The 18,181-nt window shown below is 53.6% G+C and overlaps 1 protein-coding gene across 1 annotated transcript in view; it reads left to right on the top strand.

Moving 5' to 3' along the window:
• LOC122127849 overlaps positions 1–18,181 on the top strand; it is a 48,745-nt gene that overhangs the window by 18,585 nt on the left and 11,979 nt on the right. Inside the window, exons 13-23 of the mRNA XM_042702165.1 lie at positions 3,343–3,651; positions 4,037–4,354; positions 4,958–5,272; positions 8,737–9,066; positions 9,204–9,257; positions 9,332–9,646; positions 11,012–11,227; positions 12,785–13,352; positions 16,781–16,890; positions 17,119–17,181; positions 17,449–17,779. Coding sequence (XP_042558099.1) covers positions 3,343–3,651; positions 4,037–4,354; positions 4,958–5,272; positions 8,737–9,066; positions 9,204–9,257; positions 9,332–9,646; positions 11,012–11,227; positions 12,785–13,352; positions 16,781–16,890; positions 17,119–17,181; positions 17,449–17,779 — 2,929 coding nt within the window. The remainder of the gene's footprint in view (positions 1–3,342; positions 3,652–4,036; positions 4,355–4,957; positions 5,273–8,736; positions 9,067–9,203; positions 9,258–9,331; positions 9,647–11,011; positions 11,228–12,784; positions 13,353–16,780; positions 16,891–17,118; positions 17,182–17,448; positions 17,780–18,181) is intronic.

Raw genomic sequence — 18,181 nt, forward strand, 5'->3', positions numbered from 1 at the left:
TGGAGATAAGAGTCTCACGGACTTTCCTGCCTGGGCTGGCTTTGAACCGCGATCCTCAGATCTCAGCTCTTCAGTAGCTAGGGTGACAGGCGGGAGCCACGGGCGCCCAGCTTCTACTCTCAATTTCTATGCAATAGCTTTTCAGATTCCACATGTACTTGAGATCATGCAGTGTTTAGCTTCCTGTTTAGTTTATTTCCTTTAACCTAATGACCTCTAGTTCCTTCCATGTTGCTACAATTGACAAAATTCCATCCTTTTTTGTTTTGTGCCAGTTGTGGGGCTTGAACTCAGGGAGTGGGTGCTGTCCTTGAGCTTCTTTGGCTCAAGTCTAGCACTCTACCACTTGAGCCACAGGGTCATGCCTGGCTTTTTCTGAGTAGTTTATTGTAGATAAGAATCTCATGGACTTTCCTGCCCTGACAGGCTTCAAATTGTGATCCTCAGATCTCAGTCTCCTGAGTAACTAGAATTACAGGCCTGAGACACCAGCACCCACCAAGATTTCATCCTTTATTTATTTATTTTTTTTGGTCCAGTCCTGGGGCCTGAACTCTGGCCTGGGCGCTGTCCCTCAGCTCTTCAGCTCAAGGCTAGCGCTCTACCACTTGAGCCACAGCGCCACTTTTGGCTTTTTTTTTTTGCTTATGTGGTGCTGAGGAATCGAACCCAGGGCCTCATGCATGCAAAGCAAGCGCTCTACCACTGAGCCACCTTCCCAGTCCTGATTTCATCCTTTTAATGCTGGGTAGTGTACATATTAATTTTCTTTATCAATTCATCAGATCATGTTTGATTAGGTTTGTTTTATAGCTTGGGTCTTGTTAATATCATAATAAACATGAGAATATAGATGCATTATCTTTCAAATTATTTTCATAGGTAACTGGGACTGAATTAAATTTATAATGATATATTTTAAATTATTCATTTAATTTATAATAACATTTAAATAATTTTTAAATATTTAAATAATACATTACTTACAATATATTATTAAATAATATTATTTAAATATTTCAATAATTGCTTATAATATATTATTGATTAAATGTTTAAATGTATAACAATGTTTTAATTTTAATATAAATTGACTTTATAACAATATGTTTTGAGTAAATAAGTTTGTCTTAAAAATTAAAAGCTGGGCGCCAGTGGCTCATGCCTGTAATCCTAGCTACTCAGGAGGCTGAGATCTGAGGATCACGGTTCGAAGCCAGCCCAGGCAGGAAAGTCCGTGAGACTCTTATCTCCAATTAACCACTAGAAAAGTGGAAGTGGCGTTGTACCTCAAGCGGTAGAGTGCTCTCCTTGAGCTGAAGAGCACAGGGACAGCGCCCAGGCCCAGAGTTCAAGCCCCATGACTGACCAAAAAAAAACAAAACTTAAAAGATTTGTATAATTCTCTTTTTTTTTTCTTGGTTGTTGTTCTTTGATCTTGAACTTAGTGCTGTCCCTGAGCTCTTTTGCTCAAGGCTAGAACCCTTCCATTTTGAGCCACAGTGCAACTTCTGGTTTTCTGGTGGTTAACTGGAGATGAGTCTCACAGGGACTTTTCAGCTTGGGCTGGCTTTGAACCGTGATCCTCAGATCTCAGCTTCCTGAGTAGCTAGGATTACAGGTGTGAGCTACTGGTGCCCAGCTCTGAATTCTACTTTTATTTAGCCCTATTGGTTGTATTATTTAACCTTTAGTTTCAGAAACTATATCTTCATATATTATGTACCTTATAATGTAGATTTATACATTGATCTTTTAAATAGTTCAGGATAGAAAGAAATTTGCATTTCAAAAACACAGCAATACTGGCGCCCTTGTTACTTAAGTTGCTGCCTTTACCAGGCTTCTTTAAGATTTCTGCCTAACTGCCTGTCATGTTGACTTGAGAGACTCTAGTTAGTGCTCCTGTGGGGTCTGTCTATTCACCGTGAGCACCTCAGCTTTTGTTTTTCTGAAAATATCTTAGCTTCTCCTTTGCTCTTCAAGGATAGTTTTGGTGGATATAGAATCCCTGCTCATCCTATTTCTCTTTACAACACTATGAACACAGCACGCCACTTCTGACCATCATCTTCAAGATTTGACGAGAAGTTGGTTGTCAATTCCGCGGTGAATCTCTACTGAACAATCACTTTTTTGTGTGTCTATTCTCAAGGCTGTCAGTTTTTTGTTTCTTTTTTCTGGTGCTGGGGTTTGCTCAAGGCTATCACTCTATCACTTGAGCAACAGTGCCACTTCTAGCCCCCTTTTTTGAGTGGTTTATTGGGGATAAGAGTCTCAGAGGGCTTTTCTGTCTGGGCTGGCTTTGAACCGTGATCCTCATCTCAGCCTCCTGAGTAGCTAGGATTGCAGGCGTGAGCCACCAGCACTGGGCTTGTTGACCTACTTGTTTGTGTGGATCCACATATTTAATCAATTTGGTGTTACTGAGGTTCAAACACATGCATGCTCACAAGTTCACACTCTCTTCTCATGGGTATTTTGGTCTCCGTCTCCACTAGTTCATCTTCATGTTCCCCAATTCTTCTCTCTCCACATGTCACAAACCTCTGTCCTAATGTCCAAGCCAGTCAAGGCTTTCCTGAGTTCATTGATTCCTACTCTTCACAATCACTATAGCTGACCATATTCAGTGATGGGGTCCTGACAGTTTTCCAGAAGGTTGAGCTCTGGGGTTCTCTGGCCTGCTGTAGGGCACTGTTAACAGCAGGGCGGTTCGCGGGCCCGCCCCCCACGCCCGTGTCCCCATGCCCCGCGTTCTCGTGTCCCCATGCCCCGCGTTCTCGTGTCCCCGCGCCCCGCGTTCTCGTGTCCCCGCGCCCCGTGTTCTCGTGTCCCCGCGCCCCGCGTTCTCGTGTCCCCGCGCCCCGCGTTCTCGTGTCCCCGTTCCGGTCCCCGCGCCCCGCGTTCTCGTGTCCCCGCGCCCCGCGCCCCGCGTTCTCGTGTCCCCACGCCCCGTGTTCTCGTGTCCCCGCGCCCCGCGTTCTCGTGTCCCCGCGCCCCGCGCCCCGCGTTCTCGTGTCCCCACGCCCCGTGTTCTCGTGTCCCCGCGCCCCGCGTTCTCGTGTCCCCGCGCCCCGCGCCCCGCGTTCTCGTGTCCCCACGCCCCGTGTTCTCGTGTCCCCGCGCCCCGCGTTCTCGTGTCCCCGCGCCCCACGTTCTCGTGTCCCCGCGCCCCGCGCCCCGCGTTCTCGTGTCCCCGTCCCGGTCCCCGCGCCCCGCGTTCTCGTGTCCCCGTCCCGGTCCCCGCGCCCCGCGTTCTCGTGTCCCCGCGCCCCGCGTTCTCTGTGTCCCGGCCCGGCCCCGCCCGCGCCGGTGGTCACGGCGGCCCCGTCTCCGCAGAGTTCCGGCTGGTCAACGGCAGCCAGGCCTGCGAGGGCCGCGTGGAGCTGCAGGTGCGGGGCGCCTGGGCGCCGCTGTGCGCCGCGCACTGGGACCTGGCGGACGCCGCGGTGCTGTGTCGGCAGCTGGGCTGCGGCCCGGCGTTGGCGGCCGCGCCCGCGGGAGGCCGCTTCGGCGGCGGGGACGCGCGCTGCTGGCCGGACGCCTTCCACTGCGCGGGCACCGAGCCGCACCTGCTGAGCTGCCCCGCGGGCACGCTGGGGGCGGCGGCCTGCGCCCCGGGACACGCGGCGGCCGCCGTCTGCGCAGGTGGGCGGGGCGTCGGGGCGGGGGCGGGGCCGGAGGAGGCTGGGCGGGGCGTCGGGGCGGGGGCGGGGCCGGAGGAGGCTGGGCGGGGCGTTGGGACGGGGGCGGGGCCGGAGGAGGCTGGGCGGGGCGTCGGGAGGGGGAGAGACGAGGGCGGAGGGGTGAGGGTGGGCGGAGAGGCTGGGGGTCGGGGCCCCGTGCCCGGTGGGGCTGTGCGCTTGTGAGTGTGAGCGCGCGTGTGCGCGTGTGCACGCCTGGGTGCACGCGTGGGTGTGCGAGTGTGAGTGCGCGTGCGAGTGAGTGCGTGTGCGTGCACGCGTGGCTGTGCGCGCGCGTGGCCGTGCGCGCCGCGCCCCCTGCCCGCGCCCAGCCCGGCTCTCCCTCGCAGGCCTCCCCGGCGCGGTGAGGCTGCGGGACGGTCAGAGCCGCTGTGACGGGCGCGTGGAGGCGGCCCTGGAGGGCGCGTGGGGCCGCGTGCTGGACGACGCGTGGGACCTGCGCGGCGCGGCCGTGGTGTGCCGGCAGCTGGGCTGCGGGGCTGCGGAGCGGGCCTACGACGCGCCGGCCCCGGTCCGAGGCGCGGGCCGCGCCCTGCTGAGCCGCGTGCGCTGCCGGGGCTCCGAGGCCCGGCTGAGCCAGTGCGACGTGTCCGCCTCGGCGCCGGGGCCCGCGGGGGCCGCGAGGGACGCGGGCGTGGTGTGCGCGGGTGAGCGGGCCTGGGTCCCGTCCCGTCCCACCCCGTGTCCGTCCCATCTGGTCCCATCCCGTCCGGTCCTGCCCCGCCCCGTCCCGGCCCTTACCATCCCGCCCCGCCCCGCCCCATCCCGCGTCCCGCCCCGCCCCATCCCGCGTCCCGCCCCGCCCCATCCCGTGTCCGGTCCCGCCCCGCCCCGCCCCATCCCGTGTCCGGTCCCGCCCCGCCCCGCCCCATCCCGTGTCCGGTCCCGCCCCGCCCCGCCCCATCCCGTGTCCCGCCCCGCCCCGCCCCATCCCGTGTCCCGCCCCGCCCCGCCCCGCCCCATCCCGTGTCCCGCCCCGCCCCATCCCGTGTCCCGCCCCGCCCCGCCCCATCCCGTGTCCGGTCCCGTCCCGCCCCGTCCCATCCCGTGTCCGGTCCCGCCCCGCCCCGCCCCATCCCGTGTCCGGTCCCGCCCCGCCCCATCCCGTGTCCCGCCCCGCCCCGCCCCGCCCCATCCCGTGTCCGGTCCCGTCCCGCCCCGCCCCATCCCGTGTCCGTCCCCGGCTGGTCCCATCCTGTCCCCCGCCCCGCCCCGTCCCATCTTCCCATCGGGTCCCTCCTGGCCCGCAGGGAGCCTCCGCGTGCGCCTGGCCGGGGGCTCCGGCCGCTGCGCGGGCCGCGTGGAGATCCTCCGCCGGGGCACGTGGGGCACCGTGTGCGACGACGCGTGGGACCTGCGGGACGCGGCCGTGGTGTGCAGGCAGCTGGGCTGCGGCCGCGCCCTGGGCGCCCGGGGGGCCGCGCGCTTCGGGGCGGGCGCAGGGCCCATCTGGATGGACGAAGTCGGCTGCCTGGGCAATGAGTCCGCCCTGTGGCAGTGCCCTTCGCGGGGCTGGGGCCGGCACGACTGCAGCCACAAGGAGGATGCGGGCGTCTTCTGCTCAGGTGGGTCGGCTTCCGAGGAGTCCCGGGGGCAGCCGGGCACCAAGCTCACTGGAGAGAAGTCTCATGGACTTTCCTTCCCGGGCTGGCTTCGACACATGACCTTCAGATCTCAGCCTCCGGAGTAGCTGGCATGACAGGTGTGAGCCGCGGGGGACCGGCTCTTTTTCTTCTGATTTTAACTTGACCTTCTTTATCTAATATGAGCACAGCTACGTCTCCTAAGCTTTGATTTGCTGTAATGCTTTTGCTCTCCTCCCTCCTGGTCCGTGTCTTCTCTGGTGAGGTGAATTTCTTGTGGGTAACACATGGTGGCCAGGTCATAACTTAACTGAGGAAGTTAATATTGTTACATTCAAAGCTATTATTGTTAAATACGCACGCGAGCCATTTTGTTAGTGTTTTGGGTGCATTTGTATTGTTTTTCTTCCTTCTTCTTTTGATCGTCTTTGTGGGTTGGTATTAGTGTTCCAGCTCCTCTCTTTGGTACATATGCTCTACTGCTGAATTTTGTCTTTTTGTATGTTTTCATGATGCCATTTCTCATCCTCTTGCTTCTAGAATAGGCTTCTGTAAGCATTCTTATAAGGCTGATGTGTGGATGAAGTCCTCAGTGTTTACTTGACTTGCAAATTATCCTTTCCTAAAGGATATTGTATTCTTGGCTGGCATTTTCTTTTTTAGGACTTTGAATTTTCTTCTGGTCTGATGGTAAATCTGCTAGCAGCACGGTGGGGTTCCTATGTGACTTGATACTCTTGCTGTTTTCTCTCTGCCATATATATATATATATATATATATATATATATGTATATATATATATATATACACACACACACACACACATATACACACACATGTGACTCTAGGAGAGGATTATTTTTCTTTTTAAAATTTATCTTTAAGTAGTTGTGCAAAGGAGTTACCGTTTAATAGAGCAGTTTATGAAGACAGTCCATTTAGATCAATGTCACCCTTTCCAACATTCCCAGCTGTCTCTTTCCTAACCACTCCTCCCTTACTCTTAATTTGGTAGGATATACATTGACTTCTTGGCTGAATTCTCCCCCTCTTCTCCCCAGGTCCACCCCTTTCAAATGCCAGCTTCCTAGTGTGTTTATTTTGTTGAGCTGTGACTTTGCCTTTCTAAGGAATTATAGTTTGAGTTTTCCCTTGAATTTACCATTTTACATTTTTTTTTTTTTTGCCAGTCCTGAGGCTTGAACTCAGGGCCTGGGCACTGTCCCTGAGCTGTTTTTGCTCAAGGCTAGCACTCTACCACTTGAGCCACAGTGCCATTTCTGGCTTTTTCTGTGTATGTGGTACTGAGGAATTGAACCCAGGTCTTCATGCATGCAAGGCAAGCACTCTACCACAGAGCCATCTTCCCAGCCCCATTTGTAGGTATCATTCAATGTACTTACTTATGAGTCTGCAAACTAATCCATATTCCACATATGAGGGAAATATTCACCCTGTGTCTCTCTAGGCCTGACAATTCATTTAACATAATTTTCTCTGGTCTTTCCATTTCTTTAAATGGTAAAATATCATTCTTTCCAGGATGAGTAAAATTCCATTGCGTGCATGTTTGTGTGTGTGTGTACGTGCGTGTTTGTGTGTGCATGTGTATTTGTGTGTGTACGTACATGTGTGTGTGCACATTTGTGTGTGTGTGCGTGTGCACACACGCGCACGGCACATTTCCTTGATCCCTTTGTCCATTGAGGGCTATCTGGACTGATTCCTTACTTGGGCCATGGTAAGTAGTGCTGCAGGAAGTATGGTTATGTTGTGGCTTCACTGTATCCTGGAGAATATTTGTAGACCAAATCCATTAGGATCTAGATCCCTGGATCTGGATGCTTTTCCCTTTTCACTCTCTGAAAAACTTCCGGCAACTCCTCAAAGCCGTTACTTTCCTCATCCCATTATTTTATTTTTAATTGTATGTATTTAAAAGTGTGTGGTGCTTTGATATACATATGTATGCTGGAATGATTGCCAAAATCGAGTCAATTAAGATACCCAGCAATTCACCTAATTTTGTTTCTGTGGTAAAAGAATGTGAAATCTTTTCTATTAGCCTGGTTTTTAGTATACAATACAATATACTGACACTAGTTCTCTGCTACACATTTAATCTTAAACTTGCCTTCCTTTGACCTACTTCCCTCTTCCCTACTTCCCCACAATTTAATTTTGTTTCTTTGTATTTAACATTTTATATTTTTATATTTAATATTTTATATTATGCACTATTTGTCATTATGTGTCTGATTTATTTAATGCGATATTCTCTAGGGCTGTCGATTATTACGTGTGATCATTTCTCCTCTCCTCCTTCATCCTCTTCCTCCTTCCATCTTCTATTTTTTTAAGTATTGAGGTTTGAACTCAGGGCTGGGCACTTGTCAGGCAGTGGCTCTACCACTTGAGCTACCCACTCAACCCTTTTTACATTGGAGATATATAGTTCTAGTACCAAAGCTTGAACCAAGGGCCTAGTGCTCTCTTTTACTTGTTTTTTTTCATGACTGACACTCAATGTGGATCATATCTCCAGCCTGGCATTTTACTGGTTAATAAAAGACGGAGTCTTGGTTCTGCCTGGGCTAACTCTGAACCTTAATCCTCCAGGTCTCAGCCTCTTGAGTGCCTTGAGTTGAAGTGTGGACAACTGGCTTTTGGCACTTTGTGTGTTGAGTTCACGCTCAGGCCAGCCTGAACTATAATCTTCCTACTTGTATTTCCTACTTGTGAGGCTGGGATTACAGGCACACACTATCATTCCCACTTAGGATTCTTTTTTAAAAGGCTAACATTCTTCTTTATCCATATCTGTTTTCATATCTATATGTATAGCCAGAAAAGCATTTCCTGCGTCATTTATGTGCTAATGGACATGTATGTGCAATGAAAAGAGGGTCATGGGTCTTTGACATATGACAATTTCCTTTGGGTACTGTGTCAGATTTTTCGTCAGCCCATTTGTTTCTGGGCCAGGAATAGAGCTCATAGGGAGGGTAAGGGCAACTCTGGAGCCTAGCTCATGGTGCCAGAGAACAGAGAGAAAACAGAGGCACAGGACAGCACAGTCTCCAAAGCACCCCTAGCACCCTACTTCCCACAAGGCCCCACCAGCAAAAGATTCCATCGTCTTCTCAAGTCGCAGCACTAGCGGAAGATGAAGGACCACGCCTTCAGCAGTGAGTCTCTTGGAGACATTTCCTTAAAACCACACTAGATATATATCTAGCTGTGGCATAACTGGAGCCCATGGAATTTCTAGTCTTTGAGTACCCTCCTCACTATTTTTCACAATAGATGGATCTACCCATGTGCCAGTGATGCCAAGGGCATGCTGGGTAAGACACTGAGGGCAGCTGAGATGCCCTCTGCTGGGCTTCTCCCTCTGAGAACAGGCTCGGAGCCTGACACAGGGCTTCTCTGTGCTTGTCCTGCAGAGTCCGTGGCACTGAGGCTTCGAGGCAGTAGCAGAGACTGTGCTGGGTGGCTGGACGTGCTGTACAATGGGTCCTGGGGTGCTGTGTGCAGCAATGCCCTCAGGGATGTCTCCGTGACTGTCATCTGCAGGCAGCTGGGGTGTGGGGACTGGGGCTGGCTGGAAAGCAGGCCCCCGGCTCCGGCAGGCTCAGGCATCTCCTGGGTCGACAGAATTGAGTGCCGCAGGCCACACAGCTCCACTCTGTGGCAGTGTCCCTCCTCGCCCTGGCACCCTCAGTCCTGTGCCCCAGGAGAGGAGGTCTGGATCTCCTGCTCAGGTGGGTGCTGTGGTCTCAGAGGTGCCGTGGAAGGCTGTGTGTCTGCCAGAGCCCAGGCCCTGCCCGTGGGTCATGGTGGCCCACAGCTGGATTCTGTGGAGTTCCTGGGGTTTACGCTCTGTGTCTTCCCACAGGACATTCACAGGCAGTACCACAGGCCTCTGGGGAGACACTCAACTGCTCATCCCCACTCAGCTGCCACGGTACCGTCAGTCTGCCTCCCAGTTGCCTTGCACATCCAGATGCAACGCCACCTTAACCTCACATCTCCTTCCAGAGGAGGGCGCTCTGCGGGCGATCGGGGGCCCCGACGGCTGCTCCGGGCGCGTGGAACTCTGGCACGCGGGCTCCTGGGGCACCGTGTGCGACGACTCCTGGGACCTGGCGGATGCGGAGGTCGCGTGCCGCCAGCTGGGCTGCGGCCGGGCCGTGGAGGCCGCGCCGGGGGCCGCCTTCGGCCCGGGCGCGGGGCCCGTGTGGCTGGATGAGGTGGGCTGCCGGGGCAGCGAGGCGTCCCTGTGGCGCTGCCCCGCGGAGCCGTGGGGACGCGGAGACTGCACCCACAAGGAGGACGCGGGCGTGCGGTGCTCAGGTGAGGGCCCGGGGGCGAGTTTAGGGTGATCCTACCTTCTGCTCGGGCAGATCGCCTCGCCTGGGCCGTGAGGCAGAGGCTCTGCTGGGTAGGGCAGCACAGGCATCTGTGGGGCACAGGATGTGCTGCTGAGGGCAGTCGATGCCTTCCCGCCAGCATTTCTCCTGCAGGTGCCACGGCACTGGGTAGGCGACTTGTTCTCACGCCCATTCTCCTCCTGCCCCTCAGTGCCTAGACGGCCTGAGGTGGATCTCAGCTCTGCCCAGTGCTGGGCACCTGTGGAATCCTGGCCCGTCATCTCTTCTTTAGCTGGTCCGGCCCTTTAGGGATGGCTGCCCAGCCTACATGGGCAATGCTTTTTCCTGACCCTGTGGGGGACAGAGGCCCCAGCTCTCCAGCGGCTACTTCTTAGGTCTTTCCCTTGCTGACTGTGGGGTCCAGCACATTTGGGTGTCACAGCTCACGTCCAACGCGGAGCTGAGGAGGGCAGTGACCACAGTGAGACCCTGGGGCCCACACCAGGTCCCACCCGCACCCTGCCTTAGTGCACACAGCGGGATTCTCTCACCGGGACTTTCCAAGGGGCCTCCCTGGGGTCCTTCCACCCACGGTCTCTGCAGGTCCACTTGGGAACTTCCACCTAGATGCTCCTACGCGGGCCCTGCGCACCAGCAGGTTGGCCCTCTGCCTGGGGCCGTGTCTGTGCAGACGTCTGGAGGCCTTGTGGGTGCCCCGCCCCTTCCTGAGGGGCTGAGGGTCACAAAGCCCTGGGCAGTTCAGGCCCACAGGAGGCCCCGCCTCTCTCTGTGCCCACAGCCCCTTCTCCAGCTCCTCTGCCTGTGCATTTGGTCTGGACTCTGCCTGAGATCTCCTGCCTGGTCCTTGGCTGCTCTCTGGCCCTGACCCTCCTGGGCCTGGGTGCTCTGTGGTGCCGAGGCAGAGCTGCCAGCATGGGTATGTGACGACTCAGAGTGGGGAGAAACTCTGAGACCATGGCCACAGCAGGTCCTCTCTGCTCTGGTCCCTGCCGTGTGTACTAGCTAGTCTCCAGGCCAGCCGCGAGTGGGTGGACTTCTTTGCATGCCTGAGCTGTTGGGAGAAGAGTCCCCTCTTCTTCTGAGATAGGCTGGATGAAGAGATGTTGTCTTCTCAGGGTTCTGGAAATATTTGTCTGCCACCCAACCCCTTCATTATCACTCAGGAATAAGTGTAGTGCCTGTACCAGCCATCTCTCCCTAGGACACAGCCTGTGTGCCCAGCAGTAAGGGGTTCATCTGTCTTAGCACCCATGGGGGATACAGGGCCAGGGAGGGCTCCACCTGCAGGAGAGCTTTGTCTTAGGTGGTTCTGGTGTGGCGTTTGCAGGTTCTGGAATGTCTGGGCACTTGCCATCAGAAGGTATCTACGAGCACATTGAAGCTGTTTCTGTGGAGAAGAAGCAAGAGGAGCCCACAGTGTCCAGAGACCTGGTGCAGGAGCAGGATTATGACGATGTGGGAGACACAGAGGAAGACTCTGGAGAGGAGGAGGAGGAGGAGGAAGAGGAAGAAGAGGAGGACGGGGCCTTCCTGAGCCCGGCGGGTGTGCACCTCTGTGCCCTGGGGTCCGTGGCCCTCCTCCTGCTGTACTGTTCTCATGCAGGGAGCTCTGCTCTGGCTGGCACCTATATTTAAAGAATCAGCGTTGCTTTTCTGTGTCCCTGAGCCTCAATCCCATCTCTGGCCTAGGGCATTTTGCCCTTAAAGCTGCTCCGTAGGCTAGAGTCTTGTAACAGGCAGACTTGTGGGCTTTGGTTTCCTTTTGAGCTCTTTCATACGTGCCCAGAGGGTTCTCAAGCACCTTCTGGAGGGACCCTGGTGCACAGTGGCAGGGGAGGCGGTCTCAGTGTGAGAAGCGATCTCACTGTCACCTGCCCGGTCCTGTGCAGCTGTGTGTCACTATGCAGAGGGAAAGCAGGGCTGAGGATGCCTGGCACTCTGAGCAGTCCCTGGAGGTGACTGGGTATGTCTCTTGTCAAACACAGATGGGGCTCCTGACAGCCTTGGTCCTGATGCTCAGACCAGCACAGATCTTGGCACGGGCCAGCATGTGATGACCCCGCACTGACCTCAGGGGACATGAGCCTGTCCAGAGCATGGTATAAAGGAACCCAGGAGACCGGGGTCTTCCTCGTTCTCATTCTTTAAACATGGTATTAAGCTCCTTTGGAGCTCATCCCTCCATCTGTCCACCCACCCACCCATCCATCCTCAGTCTTTCCCAGAAACTTGTCATACTCTACTATGGCCCTCATTGTGTTCTGCCCCATTGCAGACTTTTGTCCTCATGTTTAAAGCAGCCTTTATGGGTTTTCTGGTCACCCTTTCCTCATAGTTCTGAGGAGTATGTGGGTTTCTACGTACCTCCTGTCAACTGTAGGCAGGGCTGTGCTGCCTCAGCCCAAGGTGGAGGACCTGAGAGTCCAACCTGGCTTGTCGTGGTCCCAACACATACTGGACACTTGGGGATGTGTTCAATGCCTTCACGACCACACTTCAGAGAGCATTCCGGACCATGTTCATCCAAGACCACATTCCCCATGTCCAGACCACCTTCATCCAAGACCACTTCTCCATGTCCTGACCACGTTCATCCAAGGCCACATTCTCCATGTCCAGACCGCCTTCATCCAAGACCACATTCTCCATGTCCTGACCACATGTGTCCAAAACCACATTCTCCATGTCCTGACCACATGTGTACAAGACCAAATTCCCCATGTCCAGACCACCTTCATCCAAGACCACTTCTCCATGTCCTGACCACGTTCATCCAAGGCCACATTCTCCATGTCCAGACCACCTTCATCCAAGACCACATTCTCAATGTCCTGACCACATGATCCAACACCACATTCTCCATGTCCTGACCACATGTGTCTAAGGCCACATTCTCCATGTCCTGACCACATGTGTCCAAGGCCACATTCTCCATGTCCTGACCACCTTCATCCAAGACCACATTCTCCATGTCCTGACCACGTTCATCCAAGGCCACATTCTCCATGTCCAGACCACCTTCATCCAAGACCACTTCTCCATGTCCTGACCACGTTCATCTAAGGCCACATTCTCCATGTCCTGACCACATGTGTCCAAGACCACATTCTCCATGTCCTGACCACATGTGTCCAAGACCACATTCCCCATGTCCTGACCACATGTGTACAAGACCACATTCTCCATGTCCTGACCACATGTGTCCAAGACCACATTCCCCTTGTCCTGACCACGTGTGTCCAAGACCACATTCTCCATGTCCTGACCACCTTCATCCAAGACCACATTCCCCTTGTCCTGACCACGTTCATCCAAGACTACATTCCCCATGTACTGACCACATGTGTCCAAGACCACATTCTCCATGTCCTGACCACATGTGTCCAAGACCACATTCTCCATGTCCTGACCACATGTGTCCAAGACCACATTCTCCATGTCCTGACCACATGTGTCCAAAACCACATTCTCCATGTCCTGACCATGTTCAGCCAAGGCCACATTCTCCATGTCCTGACCACCTTCCTCCAAGACCACATTCCCCATGTCCTGAACACATGTGTCCAAGACCACATTCTCCATGTCCTGACCATATTTTTCCAAGACTACATTCTCCACGTCCTGACCATGGTCATCCAAGACCATATCCTCCATATCCTGACCACATGGTCCAAGACCACATTCTCCATGTCCTGACTACATGTGTCCAAGACCACATTCTCCATGTCCTGACCACGTTCATCCAAGACTACATTCCCCATGTCCTGACCACATGTGTACAAGACCACGTTCTCCATATCCTCACCACGTTCATCCAAGGCCACATTCTCCATGTCCTGACCAGGTTCATCCAAGACCACATTCTCCATGTCCTGACCATTTATGTCCAACACCACATTCTCCATGTCATGACCACGTTCTTCCAAGACCACATTCTCAATGTCCTGACCACATGTGTCCAACACCACATTCTCCATATCCTGACCACACGTGTACAAGACCACATTCCCCATGTCCTGACCACGTGGTCCAAGACCACATTCCCCATGTCCTGACCACGTGGTCCAAGACCACATTCTCCATGTCCTGACCACGTTCATCCAAGACCACATTCTCCATGTGACTGCTTTTCTCTCCTAATGAGCCTGTGATCACACCTACACTTTCATCTCCATCTATCAGCTGCTCACAAGTGACCACTGCCTATGGCCTTTACACCTTGATTAGCCCTCAATAGACACACATTCAGGCCCAGATCTTCATTCCCTCTGGGAATCCTGGCCATTCTCTTTTCTGTGTGGTCAGGAAAATGTCTGCAAATGAATGGAAATAATCGTAATTTAAAAAGCATTGCCCTGATGAAGTTCTTTTGGATAGTGGACCCCCATGGTATCCTTGGGTAGAATGTAGTCAGTTGACTTTGGATCTTAAATTACCTCCAAAGGCTCTGTTTTGATGCTTAGGCACCAGCTTCTCCTGTTACTAGAAGGTGTCAGATCTCATGGAATACAGTGTAAGGAAATTTGGTCATTTGGTGCATGCATGCCCTTGAAAGGGCATTTGGGTCTCAGCTCCCTCTTCTCCCTCTCTCATGTTTCCTAGCCACTGTGTGGTGAGCAGCTAAGTTCTACCATGTACCACATCATGATGTTCTGTCTCTCCAGAGACCTCAAAGCAGCTGGTGCAACCAACCATGGACTGAAACCTCTAAACCTGAGTCAAAAGACTTCTTTGAGTGTCTTGAGTGTTTAGTCATAGTATCAGTGAAGGACCTATAGTGCTTTCATGTAGAGTGGCATCTACATGGGGAGGTCCTGGAAGCCAGTGGTTCCCATGGTGTCCTTGAGTAGTGTTCTTATGTCAGATGACCTCTGGGCTTCTTACCATTCAATGAAATCCCATGCCTTCCTGATGTAGAGTGGGCCTTCTTTGTGACCTTGTGTAGAAGAGACTCTCACGGTGGGTGGGCATCGAGTAGACCCTCATGGTGACCTGGTTTGGAATAGCCTATCATGGTGATCTAGTACAGACCAGACCATGGTGGCCCGCGGAGAATAGACTTCATGCATAATAAATCTTCATGATGGCCTTTACAGAGGCCTCTCATGTTTTCCTGGTGATCACTGAACTCTCCTGTGTCATTTACGATGGTCCCCATGGTATCTTGGAGTGGAGAACAAACCGGAACCCTCAGGCAGGATGAATCCTGTGGTGTGTTTGTGTAAGAATTGCTTCCTGGGGTTCTGGTGGGTGATGGGCTAAGAACACTCCTAGTGTAGGTCACTGCTACCCTCGTTCTGGGGATGACTTGATGCTGGTGGCTTCCTGTGTCCGTGCAATCCTCCACATCCTCCGACCCTCATGGACTGGTAGAAGACAGTGTGGAAGCAGGAGAGGTCAGCTGAAGGAGGCCAAGTTTGCTAGAGACTCCCAAGGCAGAAGTCTGGCTCCCTCCCCACCGTCCCTTGTCACTGGTCTGTGATCACCTCCTGCTGTGCTCTCCAGACCTTGGGCTCCCTTCCCTTTCTCCTCTCCAGAGCCGACTCTCTTCCCTCCAGAAGCACAGAAGTCCCCTGTCCCCCTTGAGTAGGAGGTGTTCCGCTTTTTCTTCTAATAAAATTCGAAGTGTTTCAAATGCCTGCTTGTACTGATGAGAAATCCTGTGGGCATTTGTTGGGCAGAGTGAACGACTGGGACACCAGGTGTGGTGATGTGTGTCTTGGGGCCTGGCCTGTTCACGTTCAGGCCAGGCCATGGCTGCACTGGACATGGAGCAGGGAGCAGGGGGGTGGTGAGTGCAGGAAGGGTCTCCGTGTGAGTCCTTCCTGCTTAGGAGAATCTGGGCCCCATGCCAGCCGCGTATACCTGTGCGTCTGCATCTGGGTCCTGGACTGACGTTGAAGAGAACCTGTGCCATGAGGTGTGTTCACAGCCCCTTGTCTTCCTGTGCAGTTTCCCACCCAGCCTTGTCCTCACAGGCCTGCTGGCATGACTGCAGTTCCTCGGGGCTCACAGGTGGCTGCGCACCGCCATCTTGACTTTTTAGTAAGTCTCACTGAGGGGACTGTTACCTTCCTCTTACTATGGATCCAACAAATTATGTAGTGGACTCAACATATCTTTTTGACTGAGATTATTTTGTTTACAAAATTGAACGCTTATTTTCAGATCTTTAGAATATGAAGGCAGAAAATACGTAAGAAAATAGAAAATCTGGAATGTTTTATTGCTTAAAATGATTTCAAAATACATTTTATTGTTATTGTTGAGGTGTTGTACAGAGGGATCGCCACTTCATAAGTGAGGTAATGATGCATTTCTTTTTGGACAATGTCACCCCTTTCCTTTGTGTTCCCCCAGTTCCCCCTCTCATCTCTGCCCACAAGTTGCATAGTTCATTTTCTGTTCAGTGTATGCTGAATACCATGATCGCTTTGCTCACCCTTCCCCTCCCTTGCTGTGCCCCACTTTGCCTCTGCTAAAATGACAAAAATAAATCCCAGAGCAAAAACACATGCCACCATCACCACCACCAGCAAAGGACTCCATGCTTCCATTTTCCAGAATTTGTTTTACTAAATACTATTTTAAATGTTCAGAGGCGTGACATCTTTGGGTTCCTCCCCTGAGTATCCTCTTTAGTCTGACTCTGTCTGAATGCTAGAGTCCTGTATAGGTTATCATGTCCAGTTGTATTTGAGATCTAGCTTCCACATAAGTGAGAAAATATGTACCATTAAATATGTTAAAGTATGGGATATATTTGATGAAACTTACTTTCAGAAATGCATAGTGATGGGCCCAATTGGAATAATTGGATTTTCTGTATGATTTGCCCTTGACAGTCAGTCCTCCTCAGTAGCTTTCCAATAAATAAATCTAAGTGGCATTGTGTCCCTTGTTCAGATGGTCCTTAGTTTTCCACCCGTCTTTGTGCAGCTGACTTGCACCTCCTAGGCAGTGCACTCGGCTGCCTCTAAGTGCACACCCTCAAAGGAGCCTGTGTCCATCCTGGCTGGTCACTCGGCTTGCGTGCTTTTGGGCATTGTGATCAGATTGCAAAGTCTGCCTGTTCGTGACATACTGATCCTGGAAGGACACCCCATCTTCGTGTGAGGCAGAGGAAGCCCATGCTCTCCTGCATGGCCTTGTTCGTGGCAGCCAAAACGCTGCTGTACAGGGACCCTGGACCCGTCACACCTGGAGGTGTGTGACGCCAGCTGCAGGAACCACAACTAGTTCACACTGGGCTGCTGGGGGGCCTGGCCACAGCCCGGTGGTGAGCACCTGCGCAGGGTGGCAGAGAACAGCTCTGCTGTGGAGGAGGCACCACAGCTCATGCTACAGCCCCAGCGCAGCGTCCTCTCCTGAGGCAGAGCACAGCTGCCGGAGCCCAGACTGCAGCCTGACAAGCTGCAGCCGCAAGCCCGCCAGACATGGCGCTCTCCCCTCTGGGGCTGGGGGCTGTTCTTCTGGCCTGCTGGGCCTCTCCCCCTGGTGAGTATGCTCTGCTGCTGTCTGCAGTCCTGGGGCCAGGGACCCAGGTCTGCTGTCTGCTCAGGGTGGAAGTCAGACACAGTTCTGATACCACATCTCCTTGTGCTCATTTTTGTGAACTTCCCTTTTACCACAGTGACTGTGTACTGATTCCCATGAGATAAGGAGGGGTCTGGGTGGAAAACAAGGGCAAGCTTTCTAACATGGACCCTCCTGAACAAAAATCCCCCACAATCTTCTGTACCATCCTGTGCTCTTTTCCTGAAGGTCCGGCTGGAGCGGAGTCTGTGACTCTCCTGGATGGCACAAACCACTGTGAGGGCCGTCTGCACCTTCAGCATCATGGCCAGCAGGGCTTTGTGTGTGGGGACCACTGGGGCCTGCGGGAGGCCACAGTGACCTGCAGACAGCTTGACTGTGGCCATGTACTAGCTGCTCCTCAGTTTGTTTTACGGCCTGAAGAGATGAGTGGGCTGTGGCTGTTTGGAACCCAGTGCCAGGGGGAGGAGGCCACCCTCGGGGAGTGCTCGCTGGGGAGCTGGGGCCTGATCGCCGACTGCAAGTGCCAATGTGTGGTGTCAATCATCTGCTCAAGTAGGTCAGCTGAGGACTCCCAGCCCTCCTAGTTCTGGGACTTCCTTCCTTGTTCAGGATCCAGAGGGGAGGAGGACCAGTCTGGCCCAGGTGTGGTGCCTCATTTTCTCAGGGGTCTGGGGTTTCCTCCTGATGCAGGATGAGGGCTTTCCTCTTTGTCCCAATGCATCTCTGCTCTCCCCTGTGTGGGACTCTGTCTTGATCACTGTTCATAGGATTTCCAGGTTTCTACATTTAGCCACCAAAGCTATGCTTTCCTGGGTCGTCCTGGGCTACCTCAGCAGAGTGTTTTCACAAGCTCTTGCTGTGTGCTGAGTACAGCTCCAGAGGGCAGTTACCCATTGGATACTCCAGGGAGCAGTTACCCATTGGATACTCCAGAGGGCAGTTAGTTACCCATTGGATA

Source organism: Dipodomys spectabilis, unplaced genomic scaffold, assembly GCF_019054845.1.
Source record: "Dipodomys spectabilis isolate Male_0828 unplaced genomic scaffold, ASM1905484v1 ptg000313l, whole genome shotgun sequence".
Lineage (NCBI taxonomy): Eukaryota > Metazoa > Chordata > Mammalia > Rodentia > Heteromyidae > Dipodomys > Dipodomys spectabilis.